Source organism: Notamacropus eugenii, chromosome 1, assembly GCF_028372415.1.
Source record: "Notamacropus eugenii isolate mMacEug1 chromosome 1, mMacEug1.pri_v2, whole genome shotgun sequence".
Classification (NCBI taxonomy): domain Eukaryota; kingdom Metazoa; phylum Chordata; class Mammalia; order Diprotodontia; family Macropodidae; genus Notamacropus; species Notamacropus eugenii.
In genome coordinates, this window is record NC_092872.1 from 212630959 (window position 1) to 212649128 (window position 18170).

The window sequence follows — 18170 nt, forward strand, 5'->3', positions numbered from 1 at the left end:
AAATCCTTCTTGAGCTCTTCCAAGGCTTTTTGAGCTTGAGACCAGTTCATATTCCACTTTGAGGTTTTGGATGTAGGTATATTGACAATGTTGCCCTCTTCTGAATTTGTGCCTTAATCTCCCCTATCCCCATAATAAAAATCTATGATCATTGTCTGTTTCTGCTTTCTGATCATGATGTTTGCCTAATTCCTGACTTTTAAAGTTGAGCTCTTCTGCTGGAGCACAGGGGCTACCATTCTGAGCTTATTGTGCTAGGGGTCAGGGGCCTGGTCACTGGCTTTGTGACCTGGGGCCTCAGATGCTGGAGGCTTAAGGGTCTAGCAGCTTACCTGGTGCTGAACTGGGGTTCTAGTGGTGCTGTCTGGAATGTGCTGAGGTCATGTGGGGTTTTTCTCCATTTCCCTATGGCTACACTGAAGCTTGTGGGGTGAGGGGTGCAGTCTGGCTACTGGAGGATGCCTGCTCACCCAGGGCTGCCCTGAAGCATGGAGAGGTTTGGCTGCTGAAGTAATTTTTCTAATGTTCAGGACCAACTGTGTTATCCACCCCTGCTCACTAAACTTCAGCAGCTCTATATCACCGGAGGATCAAACACAAAATGTTTGGCATTTAAAGTCCTTCATAACCTAGCCCCCTCCTATATTAACAGGCTTCTCACACTTTCCTCTCTCATACATCCTCTTTGATCCAGTGACACTGACCTCTTTGCCATTTCATCAACGAGAGACTCCAACTCTCAGCTTTGGGCATGGTCTTTGGCTTTCATGCATTCCTGGAATGTTCTCCCACTGCTCAGCATACTGACTTCCCTGGCTTCCTTTAAGTCCCAACTAAAATCCCTTCTTTTACTGAAAACCTTTCCTAAGCTTTCTTAACTTTAGCATCTTCCCCTCTGTTAGTTATTTTCTATTTATTCTGTAAATAGTTTAGACATATTTGTTTGCTTGTTGTCTCCCCCATTAGACTGTAAGCATAAGAACTATCTTTTATCTCTTTTTGTATCCCTAGTGCTCAGCATGATGCTTGACATGTAGGTTGTGCTTAATACATATTCATTGAATGAGTCAGTGAGTGAGTGAGTGAGTTCCTGCTATAGTCAAAGCCCTGTGCAAACTGCTGAGGGAAGTTTAAGTCCTTGATCTCAAGGCATCTATGATCTATGATCCAATTAGGTAAATAAGTAATTAGAGATCATATCAAACTTGAAAGAACATTGAACTTGAACCATTGTTCTTAGAGCCACCAGACCTGAGATCAGATCCCAATTTTGCTACTTCCCCTTCTGTATGATCTTGGACAAGTCAATTAAAACCCCTGACCTTCAATTGTATCATCTCTAAAATGAGGAGTTTGGGCTAGATGATCTCCAAGCACCTTTCCAGTTCTAGATTTATGATTCTGTTATTGTAATCCCCACCCTTAAATGCATGTAAAATTTGGATCTTTGTGTCCACTCCTTGTGCCCATGTTGTCATCTGATTTGGAGTGAAGTTACTAGACACATCTATATACAAAATATACTCAAAACACTTCTCTTTATTATAGCTGAAAGCACTTACAAAAGTAGCAAGCGATAATCTGAAAGTAAACCAGCTGACCAAGAAATCTCTGCAAGACTATAACTGGCAAATAAGGTATGCTTTCAGCAACTGACCCTTAATAATGTAACAACTACACATATATATGGTACTTAGAGGTTTCTAAGGTAAAAAATATGTACAGAGAGATAAAGATGCATAGAGCAGATGAACCTCAAAGTAGAAGAGGTTTGAAGAATGATGATAGCACAGGGAAGATGTGAAAGTGGGAGTGGTGAACAATTCTGCCGAATTCTCTTCTTGGCCCAGTGTATCTGAGAACATGAGAGCAGGAACCACTTGCTCTAGAAAGATAGCCCCAGGTGCAGCATCTTCTAGAGAGAGCCATGTTTCCATCAGGAGATGGAAAGAATATGAAAGAAAATCACCCAGCGTGAAGAAGATCTTGTTTATCATAGAGCAGTGGTTCTAGAGGACGCTGTGAAAGGGGAGGGCTGCAAGAGAGGATGTGGCCATGTGACATTGAGCTGGTAAGGGATTAAAGTATAGGGAGAGGTAGATAGATAGCTAAGTAGACAAAATGAGAGCATTTATTAAACATTTACTATGTGCTAGGTAGGCACTGTGCTAATGAAAGCAAGAAAATGAAATAATCTCTACTCAAGATCTTATGGTCTAATGGGGGAAGATGGCACATAAAGAGAAATTAGAAAGCATGGTGGGGGAAGGTACCTGATTAAGTACCTTGTGTATAGGTGGTGTGACCCAGAGTGAGCCAAGAGGGAAGGGAGCAGTGTGACCAAAACTAATGGTGACATGCCATTTCCAGGCAAGGGCTCACCCATCATTGAAATGACCCACAAGGGACAAGCAACTGTTATAGAGATGAGGCAGAGTGAGCCTGGAGGGAAATGTAAGTAATAGGGAAAATGTTTTGTTTTTGTTTTGGCCTCAATAGATGATAATTCTCACAGATGATACTAGCTGTAGGACAGAGGAAGAATTAGTTGATTTGACGCCTCCGTGGTAGTGGCATTACCTTCCGTGACTTCTCTTTTTTAGAGCCAGAGGTGGCTAAGGGAAAGAGGTCAAGTGTCTGTCTGTAAATATCTGGTGATTTGGTCCCCAGGCCTGGGCTAAACTCAGTTAACACTTTATCCCAATGTAATAGGAAATGAGACATTCAGAAGATAACCCACTTGTGGAAGTTGGGCTTGGTTTTGGGTCAGCTAGGAAAAACTGAGTTATTCCAAATCTCTCTGGTGTTTCTTGGTTTTAGAATCCTACCTCCTCTACGTTTGGAGTCCCAGTAGTTTTATATCCTAGCAATGGTGATGGTATTCAATATGGTTCTAGAGTCGCATGAATCTAAGATATCTACTGATGAATCATGAATTTATATTTTTATGTTCTTCTTCCAGAGGTTTTGGGAGTCAAGCATATAAGGAGCTTCTCCTCCTTCATCCTGAACTTCTTGTAGCCTATAAACCCCATGAGGGCAGGGACCATGTCTTACTCAAACTTTGCATCACCTTCAGTGTCACCATAGTGTTACCCACTGTAAATCTTTAATGGAGGATTTTAGAAGATTTCAGGATCAATATCAGTCAGCAATGTGATGTGATAGCCAAAAAATCTAGTGTGAACTTGGACTGTATTGAAATGTATAATTCTTAGAATCAGAAAGGTAAGAGTCCAGCTGTATGCTATCCTATTCAGAACACATTACAGTATTGTCTGTACACATTTGGAGTTGTTGGTCTGATGGTGAAGGGTTACCAGTTCATGCAACATGAGGATCAGGTGAAGAAACTGGAAATGTTTAGTCTGGAGGAAAGAAGACTTAGAAAGAACTATCTTTCAGTATTTTAAAGCTGTCATGTGGAAGAAGGATTCAGCTTTTTCTACTTGTTCTCATGGGACAAAATGGAGAGAAATTGGGTAGATGTTATAGAGAGGCAGATTTATACTTGATGTAAGTCTCACAGCAAGATGGATATATGGCAAGGGAGAGAGAGGGTAGGAGGTACTAAGGTGGTGTGCAAGGGACTAATTACTCTCCTGGGTGTAGCACTACTCTTCCTTTTGGCCTCCCTTTGGATTTAACCATTTCCTTAGTGACTCTGGGTTGTGCGCCTTGGTGTGAAGGGTTTTCCTTTCAAATTCTCTATGCTAGATGCCAATTAGAAGCCAGCCTAGTCCTTATTAAACTGCTAAGTTTTGTGAAGTCCTAGAGTTATCCCAGAGTGGAACTGGCTGCCTTGGGAGGTAGTGGTTTCCCCCTTGCCAGAGGTCTTTAAGCAAAGACTGGATGAGTATTTATCAAGAACATTATGGAGTAGAATTTTATTCAGGGAGAGGGAAAGGCCTAAGGAAAAGGTCTGGATAAGGTGTGGCACAGGAGGGAGATTAGATGATCTGTGAGAAATCAAGGTTTGGTATAAGGACATGAGAAAGGTTCTATTTATTTATTTGCATCAAACAGAAATCCAACTAAGAATTAGCTCAGGGAGTTTTAGAGAAATTTCACAAATGGTAGTTTATGGAAATTTGGTGAGCATGTGAAATGCTAATAAGTCATGAATGGTACATGCTCCTTGCTCAAAATGGACATTTTGGCCACTGATCCACATTTCAGATCCCAGAATATTTTAGGTATTCCTGCTTCTGCTCCAAGTGTTTAGGGGTGGTTCCAGGGGCCTTCACCTATGGGATAAATCGGCGATTCTGAGAATTCTACTGGAATGAATCACTAGTAGATCTAATCTACTTCCCCTGCCCCAGGTCCTTTAGATTAATAGGAAGACTTGGATAGATAGTACTCTTTAGGGTAATCAAGGGCTTTTCAGGTTTAACACAGTCTCTTTTCCCTCAGTTTGAGGAAATGATTGGGTAGCAAAGTACAAGAAAAAAATTAGAGCAGGATTTTGGTATTTCCTGGTTCACACTTGGTCACTTTTCTCTTTGTAAATATGTGAAGCACTAACTGGTCATTACATACGTGCAGGGGAAGGTCTTCTGAAAAAAGCATGAAGGCTAATGTGTGTGTGCTCCTACTTCTTCTGTCAGTATTCCTCCTTCCCTTCTGGCACCTTTCCCTTCTAGAAGCCTCCTGCAGGGTTGGTAAATATGACTAATTCTTATTATTATTAATATGACTATCACTATAGTAATACAAAGCAGCTCTATGACTTGGAAGAGAAAAAGGATATCTCTTTACTGCATAATATACTGAAGACATGGCAACAAATTAAGGTTCTCCGTCAACAGCAAGGATTTATAAGCACACCTATAAAGTTGCAGTTTCAAAGGTGAGTGACTGTCACTTCTGCTTTTATGGTTCCTGTAACTACACAGAAGTGATGGGGGATCCACTCATGATGTCAGAGAAGACAATGGAGAGAAAAACCCTTAGTGTACTGATCCATTCTTTGTTGTGATGGTGATGGAGGGATAGTTGGGTTTCTCATCACTTTCCCATCTTTCCCTCATTTAAGAACTTTGAGGGAAAAGTTCTAGAAAAAAGGAGTCAGCAGAAGTAGTGGCTTCTCCTTTAGGAGAATGTCATTTCCTTCATTCCCTGTCTCTGGCATCAGAGGCATTGAACTAGCATGAGGTTGTGCATCAAGGCAACAGGAAGTCAACGAGTATTTATTAAGCATCTATGATGTGCCAGTCACTGTGCTATGCACTGAGTATGCAAGTAAAGGCAAAAAAGCAGTCCTGCCCTCAAGGATCTCACAGCCCATGGGAGAGACCATAGGCAAACACTGTGCACAAGCAAGATGTATACAGGATAAATAAGAAATGATCTGAGAGGGAAGGCACATGTTCATTGTCCTTAACAACCTGATTACTGATGGCTTAAAGCACCCTCCTTTCTGCTACCTGTTAATCTGTTATTCCTAAAGTGGTGTGAATAGAGTTGTTAGGTGTTCTTTGGGCTCTTAAACTCCTCCAAGCAACCATCTGAGTACTAGGCCAGCTCCAGGCAAAGGGCAATGTGGGGGGAAGATTCTAGACACACTTTCTCTACAAATCCCAATTAGCTTTAAAGGATTTTGGAACTAATCAACCACCTATTTGAGGGATCTCTTTGGGACCTGCTTAGTCCTGAAGTGAAACTCCTGGGGACAATGTAGGCCAAAGTATGTTTTTAGAAACCATCTTAGGGTCTCTGAAGATTCCCCATGATTTAGTAACTTTACTATAGTTTGTAAATATTCTAATATTCTAATAACCTGTAACTATACTAGAATTGAACTGACTCCCTCAGAAGTTCAATTTAGTCCACCTAGTGAATTACCAGACTGCTAAGGAAGCCTTTCTCTATGACATTAAGTATAATGTTTCCTAAATAATCTTTTTCCCTCAAACTCTTATTATACCTAGTTTCCATGCAATTCCATAATTATTATGCATGTAGTAAGTTATATGCTAAAACTAAAGACTTCATGTGTTATTTTGTCATTATAGTTTCTTTTTCTTCATGTAATACAGTTAGCTACCTACTTGAAATTTGAAAATTTTAGGGGGGAACATTGCTTCTATTTACCTATAAACTGTTCTTTTCTGTGGATTAGTAACTACTCCTTATATTAAACTGTTATTAACCACAATATCTTATGGTTTATATAGCAATTGAATGTTAGCAAAATGCTTTATGTATATTAAATATACATTTGTGTTTGACTCTCACAATAAACCTGCAAGGTTAGTATTGTAGTATGATCCCCATTTTAAGGATGAAGAAACTGAGCTTCAGGGAGATTAAGTGACTTACCCATAGGCACACACAGTTCATAAGTGTTAGAAACAGGACCCAGTCTCATTTGATTTTTAATCCAATACTCTTCTCACTACTCCACACTGACTTCTTTTAATACTGATGTTAAAATGTCTAAATAGAAAGATACACCCAAGAGCCACCTCTGTCCAATGAGTGTATCATATTCATTGTGGCACAGTAGAAAGAGGACTGACCTAAGAGACTTGGATATGAATTCTGACTCTTAGCATTTACTAGCCTTAGGACTATAAGGCAGTCGTATAATTTCACCAAATCTAAGCTTTTTTGTCCACAAGGATACAGTTTTTGTAAAACTCCACTAAGATAGTATATGAAGAACTTTGGAAACCTTAAAGTAGTAAACAGGTACTAGTTAACTGATTATTTCATGAGATGTACAATTATTTTTTATAAAAGATTTGTAAGTTTCTAAAAACTTAAACACTTCTCTAATTAGAATATTTTAAATATTTTTATTTATGCTCAACTAGGTTAAAAATGAATATAGTTGATGAACAAGAAGAACTAACAAAAGTGTCTGAAACAGAAACAAAGTTCAAAGGAGAAGACTCTAAGATTGGGAAAAAGCAAGAGGTACTCATGTTTTTAAAAAAGTTTTATTAAATTAAACTTTCTGTTTCACCCATCAAAATGGTTCATTGTTGGCTAGTAGAGGAAAATAATGGTATCTAAAATAAATATTGTAGGTCATGAGAAATGTAATTTTAAAAACTTCATTCGTGAGTTCAGAAAATTAAAGTAAAAAAGTCATCATAGTAGAAAAGCTATGATCATATATTGTAAATTATGAAAAATTTGTTTACTGATTTTCAGGGCCTTTCATATTTAAAAACAAAGTTTGAAGAAACAGAATTTGAAAGGATAAATCAACCTACTTTAATACCACATCTTTCTTTGACTGCAGAAGTAACAAACTTGTACAAGTGTTCTGTGTAAGCTAATTTTATATGATTAAGTTTATTTTATAACATCTATATTTTTCCATATCCTATTCCACACTTTTAATATGTTGTTGTTATTGTTGGGTTTTTTATTGTGTTCAGACTGTTGAGGAATAAAAGTACAGGAAAAAAATGACACTAAACTTTCTTTACTGGTTAAAAACTTCTAGTTCCTCTAGAAAGGATCCCTTATCAAGGTTTTCTACTGGGAAAAGTTTTGTCAATCTATGACTTCTCCCCTCTACTATAACTTTCCCTTCCTAACTCTTCAACAGTATGTTCATATAAGTTATATATTAATATATTATATATGTTAAATATCTCTTTAACACACTAATCCTTTTAGATTTATGGAGGACAAAACAAATTGAAGTAGTTGCCCAGGACCCTCATGGTTTGTAGTCATCTGAGTGTGGTTATGAAACGTAACTATGCCCCCTTTAATTGCCCTCCATTCCTTTATGACTTCTGGTCTTCTTTCTTTTCTCCATTTGCTTCTCCTGCATGGTTGAGTTAATAGCAAGCAGGCAGCAGAGGAAGAGTTAAATCTAAGCATGAGGGGGTTCTTGAACTGGACGCTCTTTCTTATTCACATCACGTATGAATAAGAGTGCAACAAGTAGGCTAAGAGAAGATTGAGGTAGGTCATCCTGAAGGTTATTCAGAACATGAGGCAAATCACATTCAGTGGTTTCTCTTCTAATCTCCAGCCTTCCATCCCATCTGTTTTTTATATGGGACAAGGGACAGAATGGAGAATACCAATGTTTCCCAGTGTTCCTTTCAGCAAACACAAACTTACTCAATTAGAAACTGCATTTACCTTGAGGCCTCAGGTCCCAAAAGACAGGCCTAATTATAGGGGGGCCAAGACTTTGAATTCCCATTCAATGCTATCCCAAGTAGCACAGGAGGTGTTGTTCAGGTAATGGAAACATCAGACTAGAAGAAGGAAGGCACTACTTGGAGAAGTGGTGGTACCTGGTCTGGCAAAAAAATATAATAACAGCTCAGTTAACTTGCTGGCTGCCAAAAACAAACTGAGAAGAATTGAGAGGGAAGTAAAACTTGTAGCTGAGACTGATAGAGTGAAAAGCAGCAGACGCTAAGAACAGAGATTCAGATGCCGCGTAAGTGAATCTTCCCCTACTCTTTGATCTGACCTCTTTCCAGTGCCATGGAGACCACAGCTCATGGCTACAGAAGTTTTCTGGGTCTGTAATAGTCAGTGCCGCAGGAAATAACTCCATAGCACCAGCATGGCAAAGCTCTGAATTGCTGGGTGCAGGGCAGACAACCTATAACACTGGTGCAGCAGCTCTTTGAATTGCCGGAGAACTAAGGAACAAAGGAAACAGGACAGGATACTGGAAAATGACATTGTGTATATATGTGTAGAGGGGTATCTATTTAGCCCTCCACTAAACCTAAGGGAAAGAACTCAGACTCCAGCTAGGGCCAGTTCTGTCAATGCAAAAGTCATTTGGAAGAAAGACTAGGGTGAGAGGAGGATAAGTTACTGAGATCCAGCCCTCAAGGAAACCTCCATTAGGAGGGTCAGAGTTAGAAAGTGAACAATAGGGAGAAATTAAGGTGGAGGGAGGGGACAACATAGACCAAAATTATCAAAGATCTCAGGAAGACACAACTCGAAGACCTTGAACATAAGCAGATAAAGCAGCAGAGAAAACACTAACAACACAAAGAAATATGGCCTCCAGATCTAGTAAATGAGTTCAGGCCTCTGTGAATAAATGCTTCAAACCAAAGGAAAATGATCCAACCTTTAGTGAGACAGAGGACCCTGTGGAATGGGAAGAGAATATGGAACCACAACAGACTGTTTCTGAGTGCTTCAAAAAAGAAATGAGAATTATGAGAGCATCATTTATGGTCTGCATGGCAAAAATAAGATAGAAAAACTAGAATCTACCATGGTAAGTCTCACCAAAGAGACTAAACAGAGAATAATAGATTTGGAATGCAAATATGCAGAAGAGAGGAAGAATCTAGAAGAGAAATAAGCAATAACATTAAAGGAATATGTGCTCATTCTGCAAGCAAAACATACTCATCTTGAAGACAGGATGTTTGTAGAGACAACCTAAAGATCATCAGTCTCCCAGTACATGACAGGACAAAAAAAAAACCAAAACAACTTAAAACCATAATGAATAAAATAATAGAAGAGAACTACTCAGAACTTCAGAACATAGAAAATAAAATATCAATTGAAAGAATTCACATACTACCTTCAGGAAAAACAAAACAAAACCCAAGGCTGCTGAACTCCAAGTCACATAATGGTTAAATTTAACAATTCAGTTAAAAAAGAAGTTCTGCAAGAAGTCAAGAGAAACACCTTCACATACAAAGGAGGGGAAATTTGAAAACAGGACAATTCTACACCCACTAATAATGTAGGAGGGAATGGAATAATATGTTCTGAAGAGCAATGGAACTTGAGATGCAGTTCAGAGTGACCCACCTTACAAATCTGAACTGAACTATACATGAAAATAAGGTACATATTGAATAATAAAGAGGTGTTTGAAACATTTTTTGAAAGAAAACCAGAACTTGAACACTAAACAACAGAAATGCAGGAGGATTGAATAAATACAGCAGCTAAGGATGACAGCAGCAACAGAGTGACAGCAGAGAGATTTCTTTCTAAATGTACACAAGAAGACAAGGGTAAAGGCAGAAGTTCACTGGTGTAACAGTGAAGAGATAGGCCTCAGACAATATAACAGAGCCTGGTATTGCCCTGCTTACAGGTGAATCATTGTTTTGGGGTTATTTTTTGTGGGACTACCCTACAACATGGAAAGGTATGTAAAAGATGAGAGAAGAGGAGGGGGGATAGAGACATGCCCAGGTAAAGTTGAGTGAGATGATGAAAGCAATGAGGGGGAAGGTGAACTGTGGACTCAACAAAAAAAAAAAAAAAAAAAGAGCCTGAAAGGGGAGTGATGAGGAGGAAGAGGGGAGGATTGAAGAAGGGGGAGAAAGGAAGGAGGCCTTTCTTTGGGGGTGGGAAGGGGTTCCACTGATGAATGCTCCTATGGATGAATAGAGATGTTCAATGAAGGGAGAAAGGGATGTTGTGCTGAGTGTGACCTGGGAGGATCTGATGCTTGAAAAGTCCATTCATCCTTCCTCAGGAAGGGCAGATTTGGAACTTCCAAGGGAAAGTGGCACCTGGAGAAATGGGAGGGCATAGTTCCATGAAGGAGATTTTGAGGTGAATGGGGGATGAAAGGAAACTCAGGAAGTGGAATAGTGGTGGTCTGTATAATCTGAGTTGTAGTAGGGGAGGGATCCTAACATGTGATGGTGTCCTCTTTGACACCTGCAATAATTGGCATTGTTTTGATAGTGAGGCACAATAAAAAAGGGGACTCCATGAAGTAAGCTGTACCACCAAAATTGGGTCACAGATTTGGACACAACTGAACAACAACAAAAAAGTAACAATGAGATCTGGCTATCTTTATGAGAGCTAGAGCATTCCTGACTTTTATGCACTCAACAAAGCATACAATGAGATAGTTCCTCTGTCACTGTCCTAAATCTTTCCTCTAACAGACTTTCCACCAGGCTCTTTCCATCTTCAGTCCCAGTTTAGTCTTAAGGTCATTGGTAGAGTTGAAATAAAAAACAGGTTATACACTCAGTAAATGAGAACATCGCTGCTCACTTCTCTAGCTTCTCATTCTCAAGAAGACTACCATCAGTTTTTTACATCCACCTTCATTGTATATTTATAATAGAAAAAATACTTTACTCACTCAGTCCATAATAATAGTTCTTCTCCAAAAATAAGAGGCAGTAGGTGGCATAGTGGATAGAATGCTAGGCCTGGAGTTCAAATCTGACTTTAGATATTTACTAGCTGTATGACCTGGGGCAAGTCACTTAACCCTGTTTACCTCAGTTTCTTCATCTATAAAATGAGCTGAAGAACAAAATGGTAAACCACTCCAGTGTCTTTGCCAAGAAAACCCTAAAGGGATTAACAAAGTCAGACAGGACTGAAAAATGACTAAACAAGTATACCAGGCACCATGTCGTGATGCTACACCTCTTGTCAGAATGTTACTATCAATTGTTGCTATATAAATTCATGGTGTGTGTGTGTGTGTGTGTGTGTGTGTGTGTGTGTGTGTGTGTGTGTGTGTGTGTGTGTGTGTGTGTGTGTGTGTGTGTGTATGGCTCGTCTTGCTCCTTCCTCTCCCCATTGATCTTTTAGGCATTTGTTAGGCAAATACTGTATATAACAGCCTCTGGAAATATGACTTGCGTGAATAGTCTTGAAAGCAATAAAACCCATTTTACTTTTTTTACACTCATTTAGATTGGCCTCTTCTCAATTTAATTGGAATGAAGAAGTTTTATATACCAGGGTAGAAAAACTTCAAGTATGTGTTAGTTGGCAGACTGTATATGTCCCAGACAACCAACCTACCTAAATCTGGAAAGGCACCTCACTAGACCTTTGTCTTGGAATTTATAATTCCAGAATTATTGGTGGCAGTGGTTGTCAGGCCTGTGGTGTGCCTACTCTGAAGGCATCACAGATCTTTAAAGCTCTGAAGTGGATATCAGAGGTTTTAACCTATGTCCAATTAAACATTTGGTTTTTAAAATATGTAATACGCACCCTATAATGATAGGACAGGCATATGTTGTTTTGTGAGAGTAAATATTGAAAGGTACTTTTTTTGCATTCATTTACTGTCCTAGGGTGAATTAAATGTTTATTACTTTTAAATTTTTAGGCACGAACAAAGGAGGAGAACCAGAGTTCAAAAGCTTAAATATTTTGTTAAAATATTTTACAATGATAAACAGGTTTCTTGCACTTCAGTATCTCCCCTGCAGCTGGATTTTAAAGTCATGTTTCAGCAGATTTTCAATATTCAACTAATAAACTGGCCTGAAACTATTCGCTTAGAGGTATGGCATTGCAATTACTTCAACACTTTTTATAAATGTACTTCAGAAATTAATTCCCTATTGCTGTTCTTGACATCTTTATGTATAATCTGTCTTTTATAATACAATTTTATTTTGATCTGTGAGGGCAAATGGTATAAAAATTTATTAAAATAGCCTTTTATGAAATGAGATAATATATGTAAAACAATACATAAATGTTAATGATTATTTACCACTATATATGGAAAAACTGATTTGATGTACAGTATACAGCAGTTCCTCCTGCTATTTGTACACCACTTCATTTGTTCTATGATTCAGTTATTATTGAGCCACAGCAGAGGAGGAAGGCCATTGTTTTATGTGTGAATGCAAATACTGTAACAGTTATAAGTGTCGTGAAAGTCTATCCCAACCATAACTGCAAACTTCAGGGTTTTGGGGGGTTTTTTTGCCAAGAGAAGAAAATAAAAGAGGAATGGGAAAGAATGGAAATGAAGTGGGCAGGACTGGTGATCGTAGAGGGAGAAGGAGAGAGAAGAATAAAAGACACAGGAACTTGTCAGAAACAGAAATAGAAATATTTCTTTGAATCCTTCTACTTTTGCTTTTAAAGTTTCAATTGCTTTCCTGAATCAGATGCTGAGTTTGTTTTCCTTATTCCAACTACCATTCTCTTTTCATCCCAGAAAATCCCTCTGACCATCAATAATCTAGGGTATTGATAATCCACTGCTTTTCTGTAAAGACACATGATACATGCAGGGGCATACAAATCCACCATTTGCTATTTTAGAAGTTTAGCTTCTTCTTTGTAAATGGTAGATATTTAATAAATATTTATTAAATTAAATTTAGTTTTTTAATGACCTAATTTGTGGTGTGTAGGAAGACATAATGGATGATTATTCATTCTTCAACCAACATTTATTAAGCATCTATTGACTTGCCATAGAATGTAAGATCCTTGAAGGTAAGGATTGGGTTTGGGGATAGAAAAGGGGACTGATGGTGTATTTCTTGGATCTAGCACACAACCTGAGGAGACTCTTTGTAAATCCTTGTTGATTGGATGAATAAATGATTGAATGGCAAGTGTTGTTTCTCTTAAGGGGAGAGGGAAGCTGGAAGCAGTGTCTGCATGCAGATATATGGCTAGTATAGGCTAAAAAAAATACCCTGGTATTTTAATACTGGAAATTTCCATTTAGTATAGGTGTAAGGTCAGTGTATTCCTAAAACATTAATGATCTTTGAATAGACATTATCTTCCATAATTCAGTTTTTTGTTCTTTGAAGTCAGGAACAACAGTGTATGCTTATATAGCACCTTATGTGTTTGTTCATTTCATTCTCCCAGCAACACTATGTAATTCATATTTCAAATATTATCTCCATTTTGGGGCAGCTAGGTGGTGCCATGGATAGCATACCAGTGCAGGAGTCAGGAGGCCCTGAGTTCAAATCTCACCTCAGACATTTGACACTCACTAGCTGTGTGACCTTGGGCAAGTCACTTAACCCCAATTGCCTCATCTTGGGTCATCTCCAGTCATCCTGATGAATATCTGGTCACTGGATTCAGATGGCTGTGGAGGAGAAATGAGGCTGGTGACCTGCGCAGCCCTCCCTCACTCAAAACAAAGTCAAGTGCAAGTCATGTCATTATTTCTCTGATGGCATGGTTTTCTTCAGCAATGAAGGACAAACACACACATTATCTCCATTTTAAAGAAGAGGAAACTGAGGATTAGAAAGGTTGAGTGATTTTCCCCAAGTCACAAAGCTACCAAACAGCATAGTCAAAAATCAAACCTAGGTTTTCAGAAGCTCAAATACAATGTTTTTTTTTTTCAGTGTACCATGCAGAAATTATTTAAGCTTCAGGTAAATAAATCTAATAGTATACTTCTTTCATGAACTTGTATCTGGAGTATTCTGAAGCAATACTTTTCTTACACTCTTTCATTTTTGGTGTGATCATGAGGAAAAGAGCACTTGACTAGGAACTAGGACATTAGAGTGCTAGTTACTGTCAGTAACTAGCTGTGTGGCCTTGGCTGAGTCACTTTACCTTTTAGGGTCTCAGTTTCCTTACTTTAAAAAAGGTTTGGTCTTGACCCGTGGGTCTCAAAGTGAGGAATGGGGGCCTTTTTTAGGACATCTATGTGGTCAAGAGTATTATCACAATAGTACTAAGATGTTTTAATTTAAAATACAGTAAACAGCAATAGCTATAACCCACACAAACAAAAGCTCTTCAGAGTCGTCAATAATTTTTAAGAGTGTAAAGGTTCCCAAGACCAAAAAATTTGAGAATCTTCGGTCTAAAATTTTGTCCAGCTCTGTGATAAGATTCCAGCTATAAATTACTTGTTTCCAGTGTGATTTCATTTGTCTTATGTTTAGATTTACGAAATAAGTAAAAGGACAAGCTTATTGGCCAAAATATATTTGCCTATACCCAGCAATACTACACAGAAAAGCAAAGCTGTTTTGGAACAGGCAGAGTTTAGCTGTGATAAGCTAGCCAGACCTGCATGTGGAGAAGTAGGAAGCAGTGAGTTCATTTCAAATTGCATTTTCTCTTTGTATTTTGAAACTGCCATGACCACAACTTTTTAGGACCCTCTTCTAAATTATTGAGGCATTGTGATATGCATTGGTGGAGGAAGTACTGGTGCCAGTAAAATTGCACAGTAATTTTTTTCTAGCTTGCATAGCCAAGCATTTCCTTGTCCTTTGTGCTCCCAGTTGGGGACCCTGTGTGTGTTTCACAAGAGCAACTAAAGGGAAGCTTGTAGCTCTTGACCCAAGAGAAGCATGTCTTTAGTAAAATTTCTTAATTCTAGATGTGTCAAATTTTACTCCCAAATGTAAGCTTTAAACTGCCTTTTATTTGGTTTTTTTATTTTAAATGATAGAAACTCTTTTTTAAATTGATAAATAATGTTTTCCCACTTTACTCTTCTCTTTTTGACATACAGATGTGCCTTTTCTTCTTGATGTGATTGAAAAAGAAGAACTTTGCCTATTGACATCTGGAAAACTAAGCTATTCTTTATCATGGGCATTAGATGAAAATGGCATCCCTTTAACACCTATGTCCCAGTCACTAAGTTCTGTCTGCCACAGGTTATAAGATTTTATATTAGAGAAGTAACATCACTTTTCAACAGTGTATTTCTTAAAGCTCATGTCTGTAATAGGGCAGCACTCCATCTCAGGCAGAAACAGATGGTTGGTTTCCTGATCTTCAGTAAGGAATCTCTTTCTACTTCCCTAGAACAACTCAAAGTATGAATTCATTCTCCAGTGGTAGCCATGAAGTTTACGGAGGCATCTATCACTTCTCTCCTTGCCTTGCCTTGTTCTGACTATTGCCTCAGACCCGGATCCTTCTTTACTTCTTCCCCAGTCTGAGCTTCAAACAGTATTGAGTGAAACCTGTATTTGGGAGGAATAAGAAATGGGTACTCTAAATGAAGGTGATGGATCCTTTCATAAAATGTAGATATTAGGCAATGATTTCTGCAAACTGTCACGTAAAAGAAGTGTTTGGGTATGCACAAAGATGCATTCATTGTGTTAGAAGTTATCATTTGATAAAGGCTAAATTGTCAGAGAAATGCACATGGCAATTTGAGCTATGGAAAAGATTCCAGGATTTGGAGAAAGAAGATGTGGGTTTGAATCCATGGCCAAGTCATATAATCTCACTCTACTTCAATTTTCTCATTGGAAAAAGCACTACCTACCTCTGTTACTGTCAAGGGCATCACTATCCTTCCTGTTAACCAGACTCATATAGTTTAACATATAATTCCGATCATCAGAGCTTAAAAATATGACAGAAGAGATAGTACATCCCCTCATTAAGTAGTGAACAATACATTAATTATGCCTTTGCTGCAAAAACAAAACTGGCTCTACTGTGCTTTGGGAGCAATATCCATAAGATGGGTTCTTATCTGTTCATTTGATGCCAAGGGGCATGAGGGAGGGAGATCTCTAGCTAGCATACTGCTGTGCTCTGTCCTTCTTTGTCTTGTTCCTCTTAATATTTTTATTAATGACCCAAATGAAAACACAAATGGCATATTTATCAAATTAGTTATAGTGCACCTTAATTATGCTAAAGTAAATATTTTGAAGAAGTCTCAGTATTAAGAATTAGCATTCTGTTGTGGAAGATACCTGAACCTGGAACCAGGGGGCCTAGTCACTAATAGTCACTAACTCAGTGACCCTGGACAAGTCTTTTAACCTCTTTGAATATACAAAATGGATACAGCACTAGTTTGTTGGGAGGAAAGCACTTTGAAAATGTGCTCTAGAAATATGAACAAGGTGAGTTTTCCCTTGTACCTCGCCTGAGACCTCCCAGAGAGTACTTAGTGTATGTTTTGAGCCTGTGTGGTAGAGTGGAAAGAACATCCTAGCTCTGATGATGATCATGGGGGAGACACTCTTTCTGAGACTCAGTTTCCTCATCTGTAAAACAAGTAGAATAATGCCTCTAGCACCTACTACAAAAGGTTGTTGTGAGAATCAAATGTGATAATATATGTGTGTATATAAGTTTGTAAACTTATACTACAATGTAAGTACTACAATGTAAGCTATTGTCATAAAAATAAAATACTGTAATTATATTGTTAGCAGTACATATATGTGGCAAAAATACAGGAAAGAAACATGATGCATATTATGTTTCTCCCATATGGTAGTGTGTTGAGGAATGTGGATGCAAGAGGTGTTCCTGGAATTCCATGGCTCATTAATACTCAGAATCTCTTTGAATGGGCAAATGAAGTCAGAATTGATCCAAATGACCCAGACTACTCAGATTTGATGGAATTCATAATGGTAAGTCTTAGCAAATATAAAGATTAGAAACATAGGAAAATGTTCCAATGCCTGTCCTGGAACAGTGCAAAAGAATATATAATTTTTGGAAAAAGTACCCATTTATATATCCCTGAATTTTTAGATTGAGCCCATCTGTTCACCAATGTCAAAAAAAAAAGCACATAATGGACACTGACCTGGGAACCAGAATCTTGGATTCTAGTTCCTGCTGTACTATTTAATAGCCATCTGACTTTAGTCCTCCCCTCAGTGAGTCTAAGCTTCCTTATTGATAAAATGAGGTGATCGAACTAGAATGACCTCTAAGGTCCTTCTCAGCCCTAAAAGTCAGTGAACTTTATAAATCCCATGGTTGAGTGAATGAATTATGTATTTATTAAGCTCCTACCATGTACTAGGCTTGGTGTCACAAAGACAAAAATAAGATAGTCCCACCCCTCAAACATGAGAACACATGCAGAGGCATGGTAACTAAGGAAAAGAGATTTTATTTGCAAAGCCACAAGAATGAGAAGTGGAGTCAAAGGAGAGTAAATTATCATGCTTGTGCCCTTTCCAGAAATATTGATAAATATTGAATTTGATTAGCATTCCTAGATCAAGAAGGGGAGGGGGGAAGAATATGCTTGTATAGTGACAGGGCAAGTGAGAAACTATTCCAAGATGTTGCTTGTAGATGGATGTGAAGAATCAGTTCAAATGTAATCCTATGGCTTTATGTACCTTGCCTGCCTGGTTGTCCTAGGACTAGGATAAAGGCTTTTAGCAAGCATGAAGAGCTATTGTTAGCTGGATCATTTTAATAACAGGGAAGATAATTACCAGCTACCAGTGGTGACTGAATTATTTGTGGAAGGTCGGATAGATAAACCTGTATAATGAGTTCTGGGGAATATATCCAATGTGGTCGTACATTTATGAATATCTGGAGAAGACAAGTAGTCAGTAAGCATTTATTAAGTTTCTACTGTTTACCAGGTGCTGGTGATACAAAGACAGGCAAAAACAGCCCCAGCCCTCAAAGAGCACACAATCTGATCTTAGGAAATAATATGCAAACAG

General features: G+C 38.3%; 1 protein-coding gene across 13 annotated transcripts in view; it reads left to right on the forward strand.

Moving 5' to 3' along the window:
- The window catches only part of CC2D2B (coiled-coil and C2 domain containing 2B), a 137604-nt gene that overhangs the window by 56619 nt on the left and 62815 nt on the right, over window positions 1-18170 (forward strand). For all 13 annotated transcript variants that reach the window (XM_072626244.1, XM_072626251.1, XM_072626240.1 and 10 more), the window contains 8 exons: window positions 1549-1637; window positions 4712-4852; window positions 6822-6924; window positions 7165-7283; window positions 12077-12254; window positions 14646-14796; window positions 15224-15371; window positions 16967-17105. In XM_072626244.1, coding sequence (XP_072482345.1) covers window positions 1549-1637; window positions 4712-4852; window positions 6822-6924; window positions 7165-7283; window positions 12077-12254; window positions 14646-14796; window positions 15224-15371; window positions 16967-17105 — 1068 coding nt within the window. The remainder of the gene's footprint in view (window positions 1-1548; window positions 1638-4711; window positions 4853-6821; window positions 6925-7164; window positions 7284-12076; window positions 12255-14645; window positions 14797-15223; window positions 15372-16966; window positions 17106-18170) is intronic.